The sequence below is a fragment of the Lemur catta genome, chromosome 2 (genome assembly GCF_020740605.2).
Source record: "Lemur catta isolate mLemCat1 chromosome 2, mLemCat1.pri, whole genome shotgun sequence".
Classification (NCBI taxonomy): domain Eukaryota; kingdom Metazoa; phylum Chordata; class Mammalia; order Primates; family Lemuridae; genus Lemur; species Lemur catta.
The window spans coordinates 146,169,089-146,190,154 of NC_059129.1; the positions used below are offsets into that span (position 1 = coordinate 146,169,089).

The 21,066-nt window shown below is 51.8% G+C and overlaps 1 protein-coding gene across 1 annotated transcript in view; it reads left to right on the top strand.

Moving 5' to 3' along the window:
• Positions 1 to 517: 517 nt before the first annotated feature.
• Positions 518 to 21,066, top strand: part of SMOC2 (SPARC related modular calcium binding 2) — a 136,932-nt gene continuing 116,383 nt past the window's right edge. The window contains exon 1 of the mRNA XM_045544735.1: positions 518 to 668. Within this exon, the coding sequence (XP_045400691.1) occupies positions 585 to 668 (84 nt within the window). The 5' untranslated portion in view covers positions 518 to 584. The remainder of the gene's footprint in view (positions 669 to 21,066) is intronic.

Sequence of the window (21,066 nt, forward strand, 5' to 3'; positions counted from 1 at the left end):
CCTGTTAACCCTGTGGATGGAGGAGGCTGGTCCTGCCAGTGCCCTGGGGGGCGGGAGGAGGGCGCTGTGCACCCCATGCCTGGGCCTGGGAGCCCTCCCGGGTGGGCGCGCCTGTGTGCGCGCGCGCGAGTACATGTTTGCGCGCACGTGTACATGTGTGTGCGCGCGAGTACATGTGTGTGCGCGCGAGGAGGCACGCGAGCAGCACCACGGGCCACACACAGCCCGCGTGGCCCCTCCACCTCGCCCTCCGCCGACCCGCGCCCAGGGCGGCCTCTCGCCCCGCGGGCACCGCAGCCAGGCGGGGCGGCGGGCGCGGGAGGTGGGGCTGGGGGAGGGAGGCGGAGGGAGGCGGGCGCGAGGCGGGCGGGCGGGGAGGATCCGGGAAGTTCTCGGGTATTTGACAGGAGCGAGGGAAGCCGCACAGGACGCGGGACCGCGCGGAGGGAGCAGCCAGGTCTGGGCCGCCTGGAGCGGAGCGGGGAGAGGACGGCAGCCGCCCACCCGCTCACCGGCCGCCTCGCCAGGGCGCAGGGCGCGGCCACTGCTCCGTGTGTCGCCCGCCGTCCCCGCGCCCGGCCACCATGCTGCTGCCCCAGCTCTGCTGGCTGCCGCTGCTGGCGGGGCTGCTGCCGCCGGCGCCCGCGCAGAGGTTCTCGGCGCTCACGGTAAGCCCCGGCCCGCGCGGACCTGGCGTTCGGGCGGTGCAGCCTCCCGCCGCGGGCGCGGCTGGGTCCCCGGATCCATCCAGACCTAAGCGTCCCGGCCAAGGGCGCAGGTGGCCCTCGGGGCGGTGGTGGCTCCGCTCGCCCGCGGGGCTCGAGCAGGTGGGGCCCGGGCGGGTCCTGCGTCGTGTGCGCCTGGGACTGTGCGGCCACCCGCTGCGATGGCTCCTGGGGACCCTTCCCCGCAGCCGGTTCCTCTGGTTCCGTCCTTGGGACTCCTACCTGCCTCCGGCCCTGCCCCCGCTGTGCTGAGCTCTGGGTCCTGCCAGCAGCAGATGAGTGGGAGTTTTGGGTGCGCTCGGGTGTCCTGCGTCCCGGGGTCACTGGTGGGCGGGGCCTGCGGGGTCTGGGAACGCGGCGCCCCCGGGGGACCCACCGCACCGGCGCCCACGCCGCCCCACGCGGCCAGTGTGCCTGCGCTCGGCGGTGCGCCACGCTGACCCAGTGGGGCCCAGAGTGGGGCCCATCCTCCCAGAGGGTCTACGTGAGCCGAGGAGAAGCAGATGGCATTAAAAATAAAGATGATTTTTCACTGGCCTACGTGCTAATAGAAGAGCAGTAATGAGCGCTTTCCTTTCTTCTCGGGTCAGAAACCGGAGGGAGGAGGCGGCTGCTCATCCCGCCGCGCCCTTGGCCGGTGCCCCTCCCGGCCGCAGGGATGCTGCGCGCTCCCGAGCGAGTGGGTCACCGCGGTTGACCGCTGTGTGTTTTTCTTTCTTAGCTGCGAGTTCTGTGCCACAGCCTGGGCCCGGCCGAGGCGCGCGGTGCCAACCATGGAGCTATGTATAGGGGCTGAGCCAATTCCGGGCTGGCCAAGCCACCGTGGCCGCTCCGCCAAGGCCCGGTGTCTGCAGCCCCCAGCGCGGGCAGACCTCGTGGGCTTGCAGTGTTTGCAAAACCATAATGAATGCAATCTCCAGAAACGAAAACATTCCACTTAAATGTGTTTTTGAACAAGTGCTTGAGAAAACACGAAGGCAGAGAGAACATCTCTGGTGGGGAGACGCCTTTAAGTGGCCAGGGACTTGTCCTAAAGGTGTTTATTGTATGGAAAATAACGGTTGAAATGAGCTGTGGCCGGTTTCTGCTTTTCAGCAAATTTGGAGCAGTTGTGGGATCGTTTTCCTTTTCCTTTTCTTAGGTTCTTTCTTCCTCTTTTCTTTTCTCTCTCTCTTTCTCCTTTTTTTTCTTCTAGCAGTGCTGGGGGAAGGAGTGCGAGAGTTCATTGTTCATACCTAAAATTCTTCTGCACAGGCCCAGGTCACTGCCTTGTGTCTCACAAATGACTTGTAGATTAGAAACTGCCAAGTGGAAGCTTTAAGGGAGTTTTCACAGGCTGGAGACCTTCTGTCTTCTCAGAGCGGACCCCAGCGTGTAGTTGCTGTATGCACTCATGCACGCACACACACATCTATGCATCCACATGCACGCATGTAATATAAAACCAGACCCCCCACACACTTAAAGCACATCAATGGTGCAGAGAAACTGAGACCAATTCTCAAAATGAGATTGTAGCATTTTCCTCCAGGGCTGTAGCAGCAGGTCCCACAGTTGCCATCAATTTTCTGAAAGTTCGAAGAGTAGTTTGTCATCTACCTGCTGCCTGGCGGGGGCGGGGCGGGGGGGAGGCCTCCACCACTGGTCGCACCTGGGAAAGAAGAGCCCGGTGGTTAGTGATTAGAACGGTTTGGGAGGAGGTAGCTTTCCTGCCTTCTCCCCGCCCCTCCTTGCTTAGCTGTTTGCTTTCACTCTCCACCTGGCCTCTGAGACTGCTCCAGGGTCACCTGGGCTGCGGTGGTGACAGCCTCCTGTGGGGGCCTGTGCAGGGGCTGGCGCCCCACCCACTGCCCTCCCCACGAACACTCTGCCTAAAATTCCATTCGCAGATACAATGCTTTGCTGTTTTTGCATCCAGGAGAAAGGTTTAAAGCATAAAATACTTTGTTTTAATCCTTTCCACTCACTCCCCAATCTAGGAAATCAGGAATTAATTAGTGGGTTACAAAGTACTTGAGGTAAGAATGAGATTTGGCTGGTCAGTGGGAGGAGAGGTTAAACAGGCTGGATTTTTTTTTTTTTCTTTTGTGGTGCTATTTTTTTTCAAATCACCTTCTGGTTTTTGGAAGTGTCTTGTTTCCAGGGATGGTTATTCAAAGAGTGTCCTTCCCTGTAAGATTTGCCCTCTGAGCTTTAATAAGTCCGAGAGGCAGTATCTGCCCATGCAGTGGGTGGGGCCACAGCTCCGTGTCCTGCTGGATGTCCCCTTAGGCAAGTTTCTTCATTTTCCTTATCTGTAAAATGAGGATAAAATCGTAGTATCTCTTTAGCATGCCATGAGGATTAATGGCAAACCTTCTCATATGCCCAGTATGTATTAATCCCACAATTAACATTATTTTTGACGGTGGCCATTCCATTGGTCCAGATGAGCGGGTTGTCATTACCATAATTATCAATTCCTATAGTGCTGTGTCACTCAGGCGTGTTTGGAAATTGCTATCTAGGGTTTTTGCTTTCCACCGGCACTCGGGGCACACCACTTGGCTCTTGGTTAATGAGCTTGGTTGAGGGAAGTCAGGGAGGGCGGTGTAGACACATGGGGAAAAGTGACCCCTGCACCCTCTGTTCCACCCACTTCTTCTCATCTAGAAAGCAGAGACTCACGAGCCTCTCTGGCGGTACTCAGGCTGCTCGGGACTATGCATTTGTCGTTTCTACCTGTGACAAGTGTGTACTGTTTGTGAGCACAGCCTGGCCAGAGCATGCCACTGCTGCAGCCACCTCGGTCACTCTGTGTTCAAGACTAAGAGAACCCGCTTTGTTTGGGGACGATCTTTTCTTTTTTCCCCACCAAAGTCATTTCTTACAAATGGCACCACAAGGCCCTTTGTGTCTTTGCTTATGACTTTCTGATGGCTTTGTGTCATCTGGTTGTCTCTCAGACCTTGGTGTCCCTTCCATTCAGCAGCTGGCCTTCTTAAGTGTGTCTCATACACCCTAATTTGGATGCAAGTCTATTTTCTTCCTTGAAGAAGTAGGTACATTCGAAGGCTAGACCATGTCCATTTTTCTTTTAATTTCTGCAAATGACTGAGACTACGAAATAATTTCTAATATAAATTGTTTGGGTTACACATAATTATGTTCTTCAAAGAGTAAACAGACAGGATCACAATTCTCCAATTTTGTCATGGATGTAGCTATATGAGTTTTGATGCCCGACCAGTAAGCTTATTCCTAGACGTTTCTTCAGGTGCAACAAGGAACAATGTTACCTCTGATCCCTTTCCCAGGACTTTGGGTTTAGAGCCCATTGATTCATTTCAGAAATGACTGAATGGCATTTTGCCTGTACTTAGAAGGTTGAAGTTAAGCTACCACCCTTCTCATACCTTTTCTTTTTGCCGGTATCAATGCTCTTCTAAGTTAATATCCGAGACTTCACTGAAGGTCTCGTCTCCACGTTCAAGAGATGAGGAAACTGAAGTTTTGAAAGACTCTGTAAAAGCCCCCGAATACTAAGCTATCTAGAGACTTCTAAATTCACCTGCAATTATTTCTCTCTCTTCAGGGGAAGCTCCTTGCACTATTTTTTATGTGACCTTGAGGAACTTTGCAGTTCCACGCCGCTTTTCTTACCTCAGAGCGCAGCCAATTTCTGCTTTGAACCAGCGCCTGCTCACACGGGGTCTGGCGCAGAGTGATGTCTGTTGTTGGTCCGGGAGGATGGGTCACAACGGCGTCAAAATGGTTCTTCCCCACCCCTGTTTGGGTTTATTTGCTTTGAAAGAGACCGATATCTACCCACATGTACATTTTAAAAAATGTTTCATTATTAGCAAGTCCATGACAGGATCGGATACTGATCTGGCTGAAACATCAAAAGTAAAAGTGCTCTTGCGTTTCTGAGCGGTTGTGCTACAGAATGCACGCACCATCCTGTTTGGATGTTGTTCTCACTCAGTATTGGATACTCAAGGGAATTCCTGTGCTTCCCCTTCCTCTCCCGCTGCAAACGTGTTGAGAGTGCGTGATGCCCGGGGAAGGCCCTGTCACCCTCGTCAGTGGAAGACGGGCCTGAGGGTGGCTCGGGGGGAGGGAAAGAAGCACAGCCCCAAGTCTCCCACTGAGAAGCCCATCGGCATGGCGTCTAAAACCCAAACATTTAGAAGAGTTGCTCTAATTTTGATTTGAAATCAAGACCATAAATAAAGCTATAATCAACTTCAAGCCCCCACGAGATTGTTCAGTAAATGGACGTTGATATAACATAGGTTGCCAGGGCTCTAAACAGAACAGATTTCTAAGCAGTTCTGTATGAAAATAAGCCTTGGTAACAATCCACAATCTTGGAATGGGGGCTGTTGTAAAGACTGTGGAACACTGGGTTGGAGTCAAGTGTAACATTTATATATTTCTGAATTAAAGGATACACTATTACACATGTACGTGACACGAGCCTAGAATAACAAATTTCCAGCAGGATTTTGAAGTTAGAGAAGGAAACTTAAGAAATACTTTTCTTTTATGCCTGAGTTTATTCATAGAAGATGAGAACTGTCACCTTTATATTTCCCCAACTGATGATGTTGAGGAACAGAACAAGGTTCCACCATTAGTCATTGGGTATCTTCAAAGTTTGAATAACAGTTAGTGTATGGAGCATTTAACTGTAGTCCACCAAAAGAAAGATTTCAGAATAAATATTTTCTTGACTCCTAATTTCATATGGGCTAAAAAGTAACTACTCTAAATGTGAAAATAACAGATATTCTTATGTGACAGTCTCAGAATGACTTTTTTGATGAACCATAACTATTTCAGATTTTTATTGTGTACGACACGATGTGATGTATTCACCAATTAAACTGCCATCTAAGAGAAGGCAGCACATGAGTACAGTATGTGCACTGCTCTTTCTTCCTCAGTGTTTGTCCTTTCTTGCTTTACTTCTTCTCGTCCCTGTCATCTGTTTTCTTTCTCTTTTATGCTTCTGCCCAAATTACAAGGAACTCCCTTTGCTTCTCCTATTGCCAACATACTGACCATGAATGCTACTACTTCTATTTTGGCACTAGCTGAGATTCCACAGGGGTTTCCTACTTTCTGTTCCTCACATCCTTCCTCTAAGGGTGCTGGTGAGCTGTCCACGGGCCCTGCCCTGGGCTGAGCGTGTCCGGTGCGTGGGCCGCCGCAGTCATCCTGGCCCTGGCGTGGTCACACTGACCCCACCCCTCACCAAGCCCCTGAGCCTAGAGCAGAGTTTTCAGCAAAGGGAGTGAGCAAACTATTAACATGTGAGGTACCTGGCAAAGAGTCTTCCAGCAGCAGCAAAGTCTCAGAAAGTCTGACGTGTTGTAGGTAAACCCAGCCGCCTGTGGCATGTTGGATCCGGGGTCCAGAACGCCACACTATGGGACACTCTATTAGGTCCATTTCATTTTGTGTGTTCTGAGTCTGTTGGATTGTAGTTACTTCTTAAATAACAGGTGCTTCAGTTTGGTGGCAAAAAGATGCTGTGGGGTATCAGTTGAACTTGCCTGAGTTGGGGGTTTGTCTGTCTCCTGCTGTGAGCGGTCACCCAGGCTCCGGAAACAAGCCCACCAGCCTGTGTGCCAGGCGGGCGCAGCCACAGTGGTCGGCCCCTTCTGGGGATTAGGAACATAGTCCGACTTCCCAAGGCTTCTCCTGCCCTGGCCAGTCCCTCCCACACATCAGCCCACCAGGGACTGAAGATGACAGTCACATCCCCCCTGCCCCTGCCAGACCAGTCATTCCCAGTCATTCCAGTGTTCCCCAGTAAGGACTGAGGAGGAGCTGGTGGTATTGAGGGCTGAGCTGTGGCAGAGAAGAGCACCCATGGGAGAGACCCTGTTGGGTTCTCTCCCATGAGGGTGACATTGAGCTGGACTTGCGAAGCCCCCTGGGGGGGACCTGGGGGGGCCTCCCCCGCCCCTCTCTGGCCCTCAGGGGCAGAAGAGAAGGCATTGCCCCCCCTCCCTGCAGCCTTCGAAGGAGCTCGGTGCTGTGTCCGTCCTCTGCCCTGTGCTCCTGCTGATAATGTACAATGAAAAGGTTATGTATAATGAAAAGTTAAAAGGACTGATAAATATATTGTAGCACCTTGAGGAATGATAGAAAATGCATTATTGCAATGAGTAGACTGATAATTCTAATTTCTTAGGGCTCTTCTTTAGTTTTAGGGCAGGAAGATTGGAGTTGCCTTAGTGGGGTCTGTGTTTGGCAGACAGATGTCAGCAAATCTTTTCCAAGGTCATGATGTTACTGTGCTGTGATTGCACCGATCATTGGAGCTCCAACAGGCAACTTAGAACCTAACGCCAATGTTCAATTCTTCATATCCGATTACCTTTTTTTCTTTCTTTGCTCACATCTTACCTCCTTTGTGGCTCATCTCCAGGAAAACTGAACATGGACTTGCCTTTTCCTCATGGTGTCTCCTTAGCACTTTCTGATTACTAACGTTCATGCAATATTCGTCTCTCTTCACAGGAATTTCACGCAAATGCTTGCCCTTTTATTATTCTGCCTCATCTTTTATAACATTAAGAAAATGTGTAAATCTAAAGTAACATCGCAGAATCACTGTTACAAACTCCTCTCACATTTCTACTGACAACGGGAATGTTCTTCCTCACATTAGAAATCAAACTGTAGTAAAAGGACTTCATGGGATGCAGTCACTTTGATTTATAAGAAAGAATTACTTTTACATATGAGGTAGAAATTTCAAAACAACAAAGAATTTTACATATATGCTTATAATTTAAAAAATTTTAGAGATTTGAATGAAAATAATTGAGTAGAATTTAGTATGTATGTTTTTGTTTTCAGTTATATGTTAATTCATTCCAAATAGAATGCAGGTCTGCGTAATCAAGAATTTGGAAAAAAAAAAAGAAGTACAAATAAAATTAATTTTAAAAATTGACCTTTGGAGAAAGGGTAGTGTCCTTCCATTTTGTGATGGCGGGAAGGCTTAGGACTGTCAAATAAATGGCATTTTGAAAGATCATAACCAATTTTGGGCAATAAGGTTCCAGGCAGTGTGGCTCCCTGTGTGTAAAAAACACTCTCTGCTACCCTTTCTATTGGATTCATGAACTTTGATACAGTGTGATACAATGTGGTTTGCATTGTGCTTTCCACCGTACTCCCATGTCTAAGAACAACCGAGTTAAATATCTTAATATACCTGTTTTAAGAGGGACTGTCCTATTCTTTACAGTGACATGGCTGCTCAAAGAATAAACCGACAGTGCCATGGTCAGACCCCTCTCCCACTCATGAGGACAGGGTGCCGGGTTCCTGCCAGTCTTGTGTCCCCAAGGGAAGGTCAGTGTCAGTCAACACACCATAGCTGCTCCTTCCTTCAGATGTGCTCATCTGCGAGGAGGAGGAGGAGGAGGAAAAGGAGGAGGTGGAGGGGGAGAAGGAGGGGGAGGAGAAGGAGAAAGACGAGGAGGGGGAGGAGGAGGAGGAAGAGGAAGAGAAGGAGAAAAAGAAGAGCAAGGACAAGAGGAGAAAAGGAGGGAGAAGGAGAGGGAGGAGAAGAAGCAGCTTTTTCTGTTGAACCGAATGGCATAATGTGACATCGTGGCCCTTTCCAGACAGTCCAGGCCTTTGTGTGTGGAACACAAACACATGTAACGTTTCAGACATTGAAAAGGGGAGCTGGTGTGAACATACCACTGCCTGCCCCAGTGCCAGTTTCCACAGAGCAAGGGTTCTTCTTGGACCCTATGTAGGAGGTTGTCAACGGAAGTGCTGGGAGAGCTTTTGTTTCAATGCAGGCTGAGGGTCATGAAATCTTTACGACACGTGTCTGTGAATGAATCAGCAAGAATTGGCATCCTCTGTTTTCCAGGGGCCATTCACTTACATATTTATGGAGGACGCTTAGGTCATCTGAGGACAGGACCCCTCCCAGCACATCTATATCATCCCTGTCCCTGTCCCTCCACTGCCTATTCTCAGCCTGCTCTCTCCAGGGCTCTGAGTGCTTCTCGAAGGTTCAGTGAGATGTCGTCAGTCAGTAGAGTGAGGGTCATTCACTAGATGCCCCTTTCCCTCGAAAGGAGTCGTCTCCGCCTGAGCCACTGTTCTCAGCCAGGCCCATCAGCCGCTGGCTGGTCAATATCCTTTTAAGACTGTGACCCTCGATCCAGACATGATATTGCACAAGTAGCTGGACACTATGTGCAGAACATAACCTTTCAAGATGGCACTAGTTTGTGGTTGGCTAATGTTCCTAAGTGACTCATTAAATTCGAGATTCTGTTAAACTGGTCTCTACCGGTAGTCGTTTTCATAAAATGTTTTGAACCCCATACAAAGTACTTTATACATTATTCTTATTATAAGTAGATTTTCATCTTGATTCCATTATCGCAAGCTGGAAATGTCCCCTGCAGTCAATGCCAGTGTGCTGAGTAGTCCTGTTTCTTCCTGCAGACTCTCGGCCTTCCTGTACCTGAGGGGGCTTGGCTAGGACTCCCCCGAGGCAGCAGAGGTGGATTCCGTGCCACGTGCCACACCGACCACTGCCCCCGGGGGAAGCCCCAGGAGACCTGGGGACCTGACTCCCCTGCCTCCAGCCACTGCCCCAGCCAGTGATTTAAAAATCATCAATAAAGTGCTAAGTTGGACTCCCTAGTACGTGTAACTGGAAATGTTACTCTAAAAAGCTTACACTAATCCAGTAATTGACACCTTGTGAACAAGGTTGTTCTACCAGCTCTGAATGCTCATAACTGTCTCTTTACCCCCATCCTGCCATGGGCAGGGGCCATTTCCTGGAAACATGGGCATGTTCTTCTGAGTGACAGGATGATGCATCTGGTCCGTGGGATTAAGGTGCCTGAAATAATAATAAACTGTCTTCACACGCTGTACCCTTTTTCCTAAAATAAGCCAGAGCCAGCTTTCTGTGCTTTCACAGATATTATCCTATTTGTCCTCCTATGATCCTGCCAAATAGCTCCCTGTGCGTGTGTGTGTCCTGTGCGTGTGTGTGTCCTGGGTGTGTGTGTGTCTCTCCTGGGTGTGTATATATTAGATTTTTGCAAACGCCTGAGGGTATAGAAAGTGGGCAACAGCTCCAACCTGAACACACATGTTTGCTAAGTTCTTTCTTCGCTGGCTACACAGATACGTGCTTATGCTAATCAGTTCATTCTTAAAAGATTTATCTTTTGGAAGGAGTTGCCAAGGATGGATCTTTCTTTCTATTAAGAGATATCATCCAGGTGGAGTCATGAATTCTTCTTTCCTACTCTTGGCGTCTCTCCTACTTTCACCCTGCTTGAAACACCCGGAGCAGCCACCTGGCTGGTGTGAGGAGAGGCCAGTTCTTGATCCACCACAGGAGGGAGCCCAAGAGCAGCTGGCCGCTGTCCTTTAGGGGAGGGGTCCTAAGGTGGGGCTGGGGTTACGACCACCAGCAGAGTTTCTGCCACATTGATTTTACAAATAGCCCAACGACCTGCCACTTCATACAGTTTAACTTTCCAGTTTTAAAGATTTGGCTTGTGAGGCAATGTGCTAAATTAGGGAATGAAAAAACAGGGACATTTTTACTTGATGTTTCTTGTGACTTTATTTAGAAGTCTGGACTATGCGTGTTGAATTCAGTATTACCACCCCACTATCAGATAAGAGCGTTAAGTTATTAAAGGAGAATTTAGGTTTTAAAATAACCAAGTCTGGGAGGAATGCGAGGTGGGGCTGTCCGTGGGGCCCGGGACTGTCCAAATACGATGCTGTTTTCTTCCTGCCGAAAGGTCAGTCCCTGAGTGAGTTGGGTTTTATTTAAAGCAATGGCTTCACTGATTTTACTTGCTAAATTAATATTATATTTCACTGTTCTCCAATGATAGGAGTTCTTAGACATGTCATTTTTAACCCAAGAGAACAATAAATGCAGCAAATCAAAATGTTGTGCACAGGCTTTCGAACATTTTTCCTGTTGAGCCTTTCCCAGTAAGGTCTTCACACTACTGTATGGAAGGAAAACTTTGGGAAGATGAATTGCCAACCTCTATTTAGATACATTGTCATTAGATACTTCTTAGGAGATGCATTGTCATTAGATATATTCTTATTAGGTACATTGTTCTTACAAGATATATTGTTATTAGGTGTGTTCTTAATAGATACATTCTTATTATTAATAGATATGTTGTCAGTAGATACCTTATTATAGGTGCATTCTTAGTAGATACCTTCTTAGTAGATATTTTGCTATTAAATGTGTTCTTAGTAGATACATTCTTAATATTAACAGATACATTGTTAGTAGATACATTGTTATTAGATATGTTCTCAGTAGATACATTCTAACTGACGCCTCACTGGCATCAGGCTTAGAAACCACTGTGTATCCTATTTATATTTCTTTGTATCCAAAAATCCGAAGGAAATTTTTCAAAATCATTCGTGGCCTCATATAAATTTAAATCCCCATTCCTCTTCCCACATTTCTACCACTTTGTCTTTTTGTTTTATTTCTTAAGTGCCAGACATGTCTGCAGTTGTCCCGCCAACTGTGACTCTAGAAGTCACGGGCGGAGCAGCGGCTGAGGCTCCTGTGAGCCCTGCCCTAGTCTCCTCCGGAGCCCACGCTCGTCTCCGCTGGGCTGGGTCTGACAGCCGTTCATCTGCGTGTCCCTGTGCGTGGCCGCGTGATACCGTGCAGGGCGACGCAGTCTGCGGGCTCCAGGCAAGACCTGCTCCTCCCGAGACCCCGAGAGCAGGATGGGGCAGGGCTCACTGGGAGGTGGTCTTGGGGGTCACAGCCTCTGTCTCTGCAGCAGAGTCCCCTGGCCTGAGCAGGACGCTGGGTCAGGAGGGCAGCCCGTCCCATCCCGTCCGAGGAGTTCTGGGCAGGGTGGGGTTCAGTCTGTCTGCTCAGGTGCGGGCACAGCTGGGCGTAGCCGCCAGTGCTGAGGGTAGCCTGAGATGTGGCATCTCTCCTGCAGGGGCAGGAACAGGGACGGGGGGTGCTCCCGAGAGGCCGTGGGGTCAGCGAGCGAGGGTACCACACTCAGGCCGTCACTGCCCACGGTTCTGTCTTCCCGGCTGTGCCCGTGTCTCTGGATCTGTTCCTTCCCCTTCTTACTCTGCCTCGAATCTGACGGAAATGATCAAAGAATTTCCCTGGCAAAGCCCAGGTGGGGAGGTAGAGGCTGATCTCTCTGTCGCTCTCTCTCACTCTCTGTCTCTGTGTCACTCTCTGTCTCTGTCTCCCTCTGGCTCTGGGGCGCTCACTCCCAGTGCCCTCTCACTCTGCTTCCTGTGACCGGCTGTCCTGCGTGGCGTGGCGGGCTGTGTGTGCGCGTGGGCTCAGTGCGCACAGGCCGCCACTCCCGTGGGGAGGACGCAGAGCCCGAGGGCTCCGGGGTGTGAGCTGCCCCGGGGTGCCGCAGAGCTGTCTGAGAAGAAGAATTGAACTGACGCAGACAAGCTTCAGAGCCAAAATCTAACTGGCCTTTGATTTTAAGTCACAATTTTTTGTTCACCTCCTCTTCTCCTAATGCTTTCTGGTTTCCCAGTTCTACCCAGCCCTCAAGCAGCCTGTGACTCTGCAGCATGGGGTCCGGGCTGTCAGGGCGCGGTGGCCCCAGGGAGCAGGCCTGTCCGAGACCAGGTGTCTGCAGGTGGACACGTGCCCTCCAGCCCAGCCTGGCACAGCTCACTTTGGGGATGTTCTGAGTGCACGTCCTGGAGAGCAGGGGCCTCGGTGGAGAGAAGAGAGACTCACAGCGCGACCCGGGAGGGACCTTGATGTGCTGGATGGAGCCAGTGACTTTGCCACGAGGCAGGTCTGAAGGGCCAGGTGGGGGCTCTGGTGCTGAGCCCCGAGGGCCTGGCCTGGTGGGTGTCGGGTGCAGAGAGCCGGGCCAAGAGGGGGCTCTCACTGGGGCCCCAGCAGGGCACAGGGGGCAGAATGGGCGGCTGAGGGGAGCTGTCCAGCTTGCGGGTGGCTCTCGGTGTGGCCTGTGCTGCTGGGGAGGGGCCTGGCTCTGCCCTTCCACCGGGGCCACACAGGGCCAGGCTGGGGCAGCTGGCTTTGGCCTAGTCTAGAGTTTTCTTTAAAATATGAGAGAATTAAATGGTGGACTTTGTAACAGACTTGTGATTTTCACACATGGCGTTTCCTCCTAACAGTTGCTGTCTCTGAGCAGAATCAGAAATGATGGGTTTTTTTGGGGTTGGGAGTGGCAGGAAGGACATTGGCCCGGTGGCCACCCAGACCCAGGGCTGGCCCAGCAGGTGGGTGCGGGGGCTGCCTCAGCTTCACTGGCTGGGAGGTGCGGGCCTTGCTGGCCTTGGCGTTTCTCCTCGGAAACGTTCACGCCATGCCTGTCCTCCTTCCCTTCTCAGAGTTTGCTTCTGAACAGCGTGTGATGCTTGTTCACCTTGAAAAGGTTGCACAGCAGAATCAGTCATTTAAAAACAGCAAAGGAAAACACACGGATTTCATCATTATTTCTGGGGTCTGACTCAAGATTCCTGGTGTCGAATGTCACAGCAAGGACAGAGGACCGCTGTATGGGTGGGGCAGGTCAGAGACTTCGCAGACGCAGAGCTGATGAGGTGGGAACAAGCAGACCTACGCCAACCTTGTGCAGACGACAGCCCTGGGATAAGATTGCAGGTGACAGAACCAACCTGCTCAAAGAGCTGTAGCTCAGCACCGTGGAGGGAAGTGAAGATGACACATGCTCTATAAACCCATGCAAAAGGTTAAAAAAAGTCTGTGTCACTTCCCCTATTTTAGGTCTAATCCAGGGAAAGCACAGGACTCTGGCTGGGGAGGAAATGGCCGAGCCCAGCCTTGGGGCTGTGCGGTGACCCGGCCGGGGCCAGGCCAGACACCTCGACCAGGCCGGGCTGGCTGGAATCAGGCAGCAGAGAAGTGATGCAGTGGGTCCCTCCCAGCCTTGCTCCTGCTGTTCCCTGGGAACCCACAGCACTTGGTGCCAGATGGAAGCAGCTCTCTGACGTGGGGCTTCCTTCTCTTGGCCTGGAACTGAGGCTTTGGGGTGGACGTGGGCTGCACACGAGGACTCTCCAGCCAGGGCTGGGCTGTCTGGCTGTGCTCGCCACAGTCTCAGGACTCGGCCTTGTGGTGTCTGTGCAACAAGTGCCGTCAACAGGAAGCAAAGCTGGGATTCCCGGGAGGGGACCCTCCCTTTAGGTGGGGAGCAAGGAGTCTCTTGCAGAGCAGGGATGGAAAACGGGAGGCTCAGAGAGGGTGGGGTGGATTCGTCATGTTCACGGCAGCCAAGGAGCTCTGGGGGTCAGGGGGAAACAGCAGCTGCAACGTCACGGCACTAAGGCCGTAGGAATTTGTAAGGAGAACTGTTCAGGGACCAGCATGCACACGCGTGTTGGACGGGGCTAGCATTCTGCGTCACACCCGGGCTTTTCCTCTGGCAAACCACACACAGTTTGGGCGTGTGTACTCAAACTTCCCTAGACACTGCACAGGTGGCTGAGCCCCTCCCAGCTCTGTCACCTTGTCCCCTGGAGACGGTGCCTCCTCTACTGTCCACAAAGGGTGTCAGGAGGAAGAGGCACTTAAACGCTTGGAGCAAAAACACAGGGCATCCCCACGGTGCTGTCGTCCACTCTCCACACTGCACGAGTCAAAACCAAACCTAAAAGCAGCCCCAGCCCCGGCCCCCTCGAGAGCCCTGTTGCTGCGGACGGGATGCCACCCGGCCTTCTTAAACAGGCTGGCACAGCGTGCGAGGGGCTGGGCTGAGGACAAGGCATTCGGTGACAAATGGCACTCAATGCCACACTCAAGCCAGGTTACTTAATGCTTTTGTGTTGCTTGTGGGGTGACCAGCAAGGATGAAGTGACCCGGCGTCGTCATTTGTAAATAAATACTCGGGTGCTGGGTGCCAGTCCTGTGCATGTGGTGAAATAATCGTCACAGATCACAAGCCAATGACATGTCCCTCAGGCCGCCGTGGTTGTGACGGCTGTCGGGGGTGGAAGCTCGGCCTGATGCTGTGCCCTCCCGGCCCGTGTGAGTCCCGTCTCTCTGGGGACGATGCCATGAGGTCGGCCTGGCGGAGCAGGCGGGACACAGGCAGCACGGAAGCTCTAGAGTTTCTCCGAGAGTGTTCTCTTCTCTCTTTCCTTCCCTTTCTAATTAGCGTAATAGAAACATTCCTGCTGAGATTCTTTTTTGTTTTTAGCATTTTGTGGGTGATTCCTGCGGCCTGGGTGCCGTCTTTCTGGTGAGAGTGTGGCCCAGCCTGTGGCCAGCCGTCCCCACCCGCGGGAAAAGCGGGCACTGCAGGCCCTGTCACTCGACGTGCTCCGGCGTGGACTTAGTGCGACACGGGGCTGTGAACTTGTTCCACACAGATTCAGTTACGGGGACGTTGGAGGGGCCTCTGGTGACACCACCCTATGCTGTGATGACGCCAGGGCCGAGTCCCTGGTGAGTCTTCACACCTGAGGGTGCCACACTGGGCCTCCCTCGTCGGGGCTGGGCCACCAGGGATGCCCAGTGGTCCCCAGGCAGGGGACATTTGGTCGGCTTCCGCAGGAGGGAGAAGGGCCCAGTGCCCACGAGGGGCAACGTGCTGCCCATCCCGGGGGTGCCGGCTGCTCTGGTGTGAGCTCCAGATCCAGTGCTCACTGTGGGTTGGGCAGCCGCCGGGTCTCAGTCTTCTGTTCTGTGGAATGGGGCGGGATGTGCTCCTTCGGCCACTGCGCTGGGTGACGTCGGCGTGCCCTTCCCTGCTATAGGGCGAGGTCCCAGCTGCTCAGGGCGGAAGCAGAGGCCCCCGGACCCGGGGCAGCCTGTGCCCTGCCCTGCGGTTTGCAGCGAGTGCAGTGGTGCGGCCCCGTCCTGCCGCAGCCCTGCCTCGCCGCGTGCGGCCGCGCCTGGTCCCTGCTGTGGGTGTGGGCTTCTCCCCCTCCTTCTGCCCCCGGTGCCGCGTCTCGGAAGGCGGCCTGGGCTCGGGACAGGCCTGATGTCCCCTCCTCAGTACACAGGCAGCAGGAAGCTGGGACACTTAGTTAGGAATATCATTATATTTATTCTCGTTTTATAATAATTAGAAGCTGATTTATTTTATTGTGTCTTGGAAATTAGCATAATGTCGAGATTCAATTTCATGCGAGTTAAGCACTCCCCGTGTTGTGGAGACGCCGGTCACCACAGGCCATGTTCTGTGGTGTTTGCTGTCTCCAGGGCCTGGTTCACACTGACTCACCGCGTGGGCCCCTCAGGCCCAACCCCGCCCGGGCAGCGGCTGCTCTATGCATCCGCACAGATGCGGAAACCGAGGCACAGATGAGCAGGGTGACCTGCCCAGTGGATGTGACGGATTGAGTCCCGCAGCCGCCAGGGCAGGGCCTGGGCCGACTCCGGGCACCGGGAGATTAGACGGGAAGGTCACAGTCACATCAACGCAGTCACGTCCGCGGGGACTCAGAGCCAGCGGTCCGAGCCTCATTCACAGAGGGCATCTAGGGATTTGTGGACCTGCTTTATCAAGGGCACAGACTCCGCTGGGTCCACAGTGGCGGAACCTGGGTCACCTGCAAGAAGCGCAGCATCCAGGCACAGCCGGGGAGGACATGTCTGCAACATCTGGAGGGAGAATTCTCCAGACGCTTCGGCGAGTGCAGCTCAGTCCTGCCCGGGATGGGCCGAGGGACAGCCGCGAAACTCGATCCTGGCGTCCAGTTTCTCAGAAGGAAGCTCAGTCTGGACCCTGGCAAGCCCCTGGCAGGCGCCATCCCGGTGGGCACGACCCCGGCAGGCTGCCGATGTTGGCCCGGGGTTTTCCTGTGCCTTGGTTTCCTCGTCTCTCAGTCACGTGGTTCTCCCAAGTAACAGGCTTCCATGATCTTGACTGATGAGTGTTTTTCTTGCTGAAATTTTCAACTCTTTGGGAAATCTTCAAAGATGCTTTTTAAATTTTGCCAATAAGATAAAACTCACCTGCAGGGGCTGATGATGCCCAGAAGACACTCCCAGGCGTGCTCATTTGCCCAGAGCATGTGGCTGCACACGCAGGGCAGCCGGGCACACTTCAGACCATTGGTGAAATGATGGCAAAATCAGATGTAATAAATCCCTTAGACCCCAATCCTCCAAGTGGTTGCTCTGAAAGAAATTGTGGGAGATTCTCTTAAGGAGAGTAAAGAAAATCTAGAAGCAATATAACCGCGTAACAGGCATTTTCTAAGGATGCTGACCTGTCATGGTGCCACCTGATGCTTTTGGGGTGTCCCCTACCAGACTTTTCGCATGTGGTTTTTAAAAACATTGTTATGATGAGAACATGCACCAAAAGTTATATCTTTTTAACTGAGTAATTTTTAGGGGCAGACCCACTGGAGCCCCAGAGGGACTACTGGGGGTCTGTCCGCCCAGGCCTGGGGGTCGGGGCGGGGCCAGGTGTGCAGCCCAGCGTTTGGGACCAGCCTCTCCATCCTCCTGCCAAACTCCTTGCTGGCTTGGATTTAAAGTTCAATTCTTGCCACACTTTAGCATTAAAGTTGAAGTTGGTTTCCAGGTCCAAACCCTCCTGGTGTCTTACATTCATTATTTTGAAGAACTTATTTTGGTAGAAATGTATTAACAGACAAAAGCATCATTTGTTAAAACCAAAGATGCACGATGATGTGAACACATTGTGGATTTCCTTTGATTAAAATGCTTGTTAAATAACGAGTGACTGTCTGTGCGCGGGGCCGGCGTGAGGAGGGACCATGGGACAGCCCCGACTGCGGCTCCGAACACGGGAACTTCTGGCTGCGTCTGCAGAGCCCCCAGGCTGTGGGCAGCATTTGGGTTGACGGGATAAGGAACATTTACCTCATTCCCTGGGGGTGTTACAGGCACTGTGGATTTCAAGGGAATAACTTGTAAAATTTGGCTGGGTACCTTTTAGAGAATACCTAAAAATCACAATTTATCGGACAACTTTTTAGGTATTCGTTTGAAGCAAACTAAGGCTTAATGTTCCAGTGACTTTTCACTGGAGGACCATGTCCCTAACGCTTTCTTTAGTTTAGTCAGAGTCTGATGTGGGGCTTCAGAGCAGTTTGAGGCATTTTGGACGCTCACTGAAGTCTTCACTCCAGCAGCACATGTAACCCGGTGCAATCTGGCTGTTTCACGTGCGGAGAGAGATGCCCGGTGGGGACAGTGACGCAGACTCACTCGCTCCCAGGGCACTTTCCCTACACGAGTGTTCCCAAGGTGCTGCCGTCCTGGGAATCTGCTTCCAGGGCTGCTGTCCTCTGGGCCGCTGTGGTGTCTAACTTAGTTAGCAGTGAGACAACACCTCAGTTCTCTGGGAATTTAGACAGACCCTCTGCCCGTCACTGACTCATTCTTCCTTTCCCTTTCGCGTAGTTTTTACTGATAGAGGATTTTTTATGGTGGTTCTCCCTGTCCAGGTCAACTAAGAGTTGTCAGCTGTGCCCTTCCCCCACCCTGCTAACCCTCTGATTTTTGCCCTTAACTTTTGGGCAGTTTTGGGTTGCTCGCGTGATTTAGAGGCCAGGAACCCATCCATTTAGCCTGCTCTTTAGGAAACAAGGATTCCATTTCTGTGAAGTATAATTAAGGCTATTTCCACATTCTGAAGCTCATGCTAAGCTGTGACAAGTTGTCTTTGGGGAAATTTTGCTTTTGCAGTGAAGCTGCGATGAAGCTGTGAGTGTGTCCTTGCTGGAACTGCCCAGGGTCAGCAGGCTGGGTCACCCTCCCCGTGCACTGCTCAGGCCTGGCCCCGTTCCCTGCGGCCCTGCCAGCTCCGCTTCCCTTGACACTTCCCAAGCTCTCATGGTCGGGCTGCTGCTCCAGCCGGTGGTCCCCTCCCTTCTCCCCAGGGTCCTGCGTGGGAGACCTCACCTCCTCCTGGCTGGTGACCTCGCGTGGGCTCCCGCTCGGCCCTTCCCTCTGGTGGGTTATGACGAATGGCAGGAAGTCGCACGGCTTGAATGTTCCACAGAAATGAAGTCTGCAGCACTGCAGAGACATTTAGGTGGAGGAATAATGAATTTAGAGGATTTAGGGAGAAAAACGGTTTGGGTCTAAGCATCTCCATGTTACTGAGGCGCATCCTTTCTGGAAATGACTTGAGCTCTGGCACTGTCACCCACTCTGCCACCCTCTGTGGAAAGCCGCGGGACTCAGGGAGAGGGTGCAGGCCGGGTGCACCTTTGGGCAAAGTGCCGTCCGCAGTGCGCTCAGACTGGCGCCATGGGAAGGCTGCCACATTTATTTGAGGACAATATTTGGATCAGAGGGTGGCCCCCTTCCTACAGGAAAGTGGAATCGGGCTGTCACGTGGAGATGACTCCTGAGTCCCTGCCCCCCTGCCTCCCGCACCCCTGGGTCTCTGTCTTTAAAACACTCTACTGAACAAAACTCAAACCACAGGAAATATTGAAATGCAGTATGAGAATTATTTTCTTACTATGGACTAATAGACCTGGTTTTTCTATATTTACCCTAAGGATAATCTCATTTTAGTAAATGTAAAACACTGGCCCTGGAGAAATGAGATTACAGCTCTAGAAAGTTTTGATAAGCACAGTGTCGGCAGCTGGGCTGGCCTCTGTTGACTATCTCATGTTCTAGCATAAGAGGAGGAGGTGCCCAACAAGGCGTAGGAAAAGCAGTAATTTTGAGTGGTTTGAGAGGTTAGTGAAATCTGCTAGCTTTAATTTTTCCCGTTAATGCACGTCAGCCTTTGGGGGTATTTGCTATCAGAACATGGAGGGATGTGAAGATGTGGGGAGTGGTGTTGCCCCAGAAGTGAGGTAAACACCGGGAATGAAGTGCGACGTCTGGAAGCTGAAGAAGGAAGATTAAGGCGCTGCTAGTTAATATCCTGCGCTCACGGAGAACCTCGTCCTGGACAGACATCTCCTTCCCGCCACCTCTGCGCTGACCCTGGAGACACACGGGGGCCAGGCGGAGCCAGGGCTCGCTGCTGCTGCTGTAGGGGCTTCCCTGCAGAGACGCCTCGAGATGGGACTTGGACCGGGTCCTGCACTGTATCACATTTTATCACCAGGATTTAAAACTCCTCCACGTCGATACCAGCTGTGGGGCTGCCCCTGGGGCTTCCTAACAGTCATGGATGGTGCTGTCGTGCGTTGACTGTCTGCCAGCAGGGCAGCTTGTCTAGGGCCATTTCTGGGTGGATTATTTTTATTGTGGAGGGACAGACACGTTCTCCAAGAAGGAAAAAACATTTTGGGATCATCAGCAAGGGACTGGTTCAGGTATAATGTTTCATAAATATTTAATCAGGTTTTCCTATTTTTTTTTTAACATACCTTCTGCATCTAAGGTTCAAAAACCAAAATGCCAGATACAACTATTGTAGTATTTCTATTAAACCACCAGTAAGCGACCCAACCCTGAAAGTATTGTGTGCCCCAGCTTTTTAAAAAATTTATTTCTGAATGTGTGTAAGTGGTAATATTTTGAAGGTTTCCAGCTTTCTCTCCAGATTGTGCCAGTTTACTTTATTCTACTATCCTAGAAACAGATCCCTCTGAGACAATTAAAGAGAACCACTTGGGAGAGGAATAAAAATAACGTACCGGGTGGAAAGTTCTCAATCAGACAGCGGGTACAGACGTGTGCTCAAAGCCCCAGAGGGCCCCACAAGGCCGGGCCACAGACAAGCCAACGGGCCTTGGCCGCCCGGTGTGGTCCTGGGTGGGTTGAAGCTCCAGCGTCCGCAAAGGACCCGTAGCCCCACAAATTGTGGGAAACCCCTGCCCAGAGAGTGAGCTTGTTACTTCCGGGAGGCCCCGCGCCTGCCCCGGGCAAGACCGTGTTTGCAGAGCTGCCCCGTCAGAGGAACGAACCTGACCATTGCAGCTTCCTGCTGCTGTTTCATCTGCTGCTTTTTGCCAAAGCTTCAAAACATGCGTTCTTGTCTCTTTTTAACCAAACATGAATTTCCCTATTTGTTCACCTATTCTTCACTCAGTAAAAACTGGCTGGACCTGCAGCTATTTTCTGTAGTCTTTTTTGACTCTCAGCTATCGGGAGAGTCCACTCTTTGCTTTTCGGTCTAGGTGATGAGCCAGCAGACTTGGGACACTTCTGTTTCCCCCCAAATTTCTAAGCTCCTCATGCGGAGATTTTCTCTGATTGTCAAGACTTAGGTGCAACTTAGGAACACAAAGTTCTATACTGATGAGCCATCAGCTGAAAAAAAAGATTTGCAGGAATTGCTGAGACAGTCTGAATCACTCTGGGTTGTACATGGACAAATGAGAGATGTCTGAGAATGGCATCCTTTC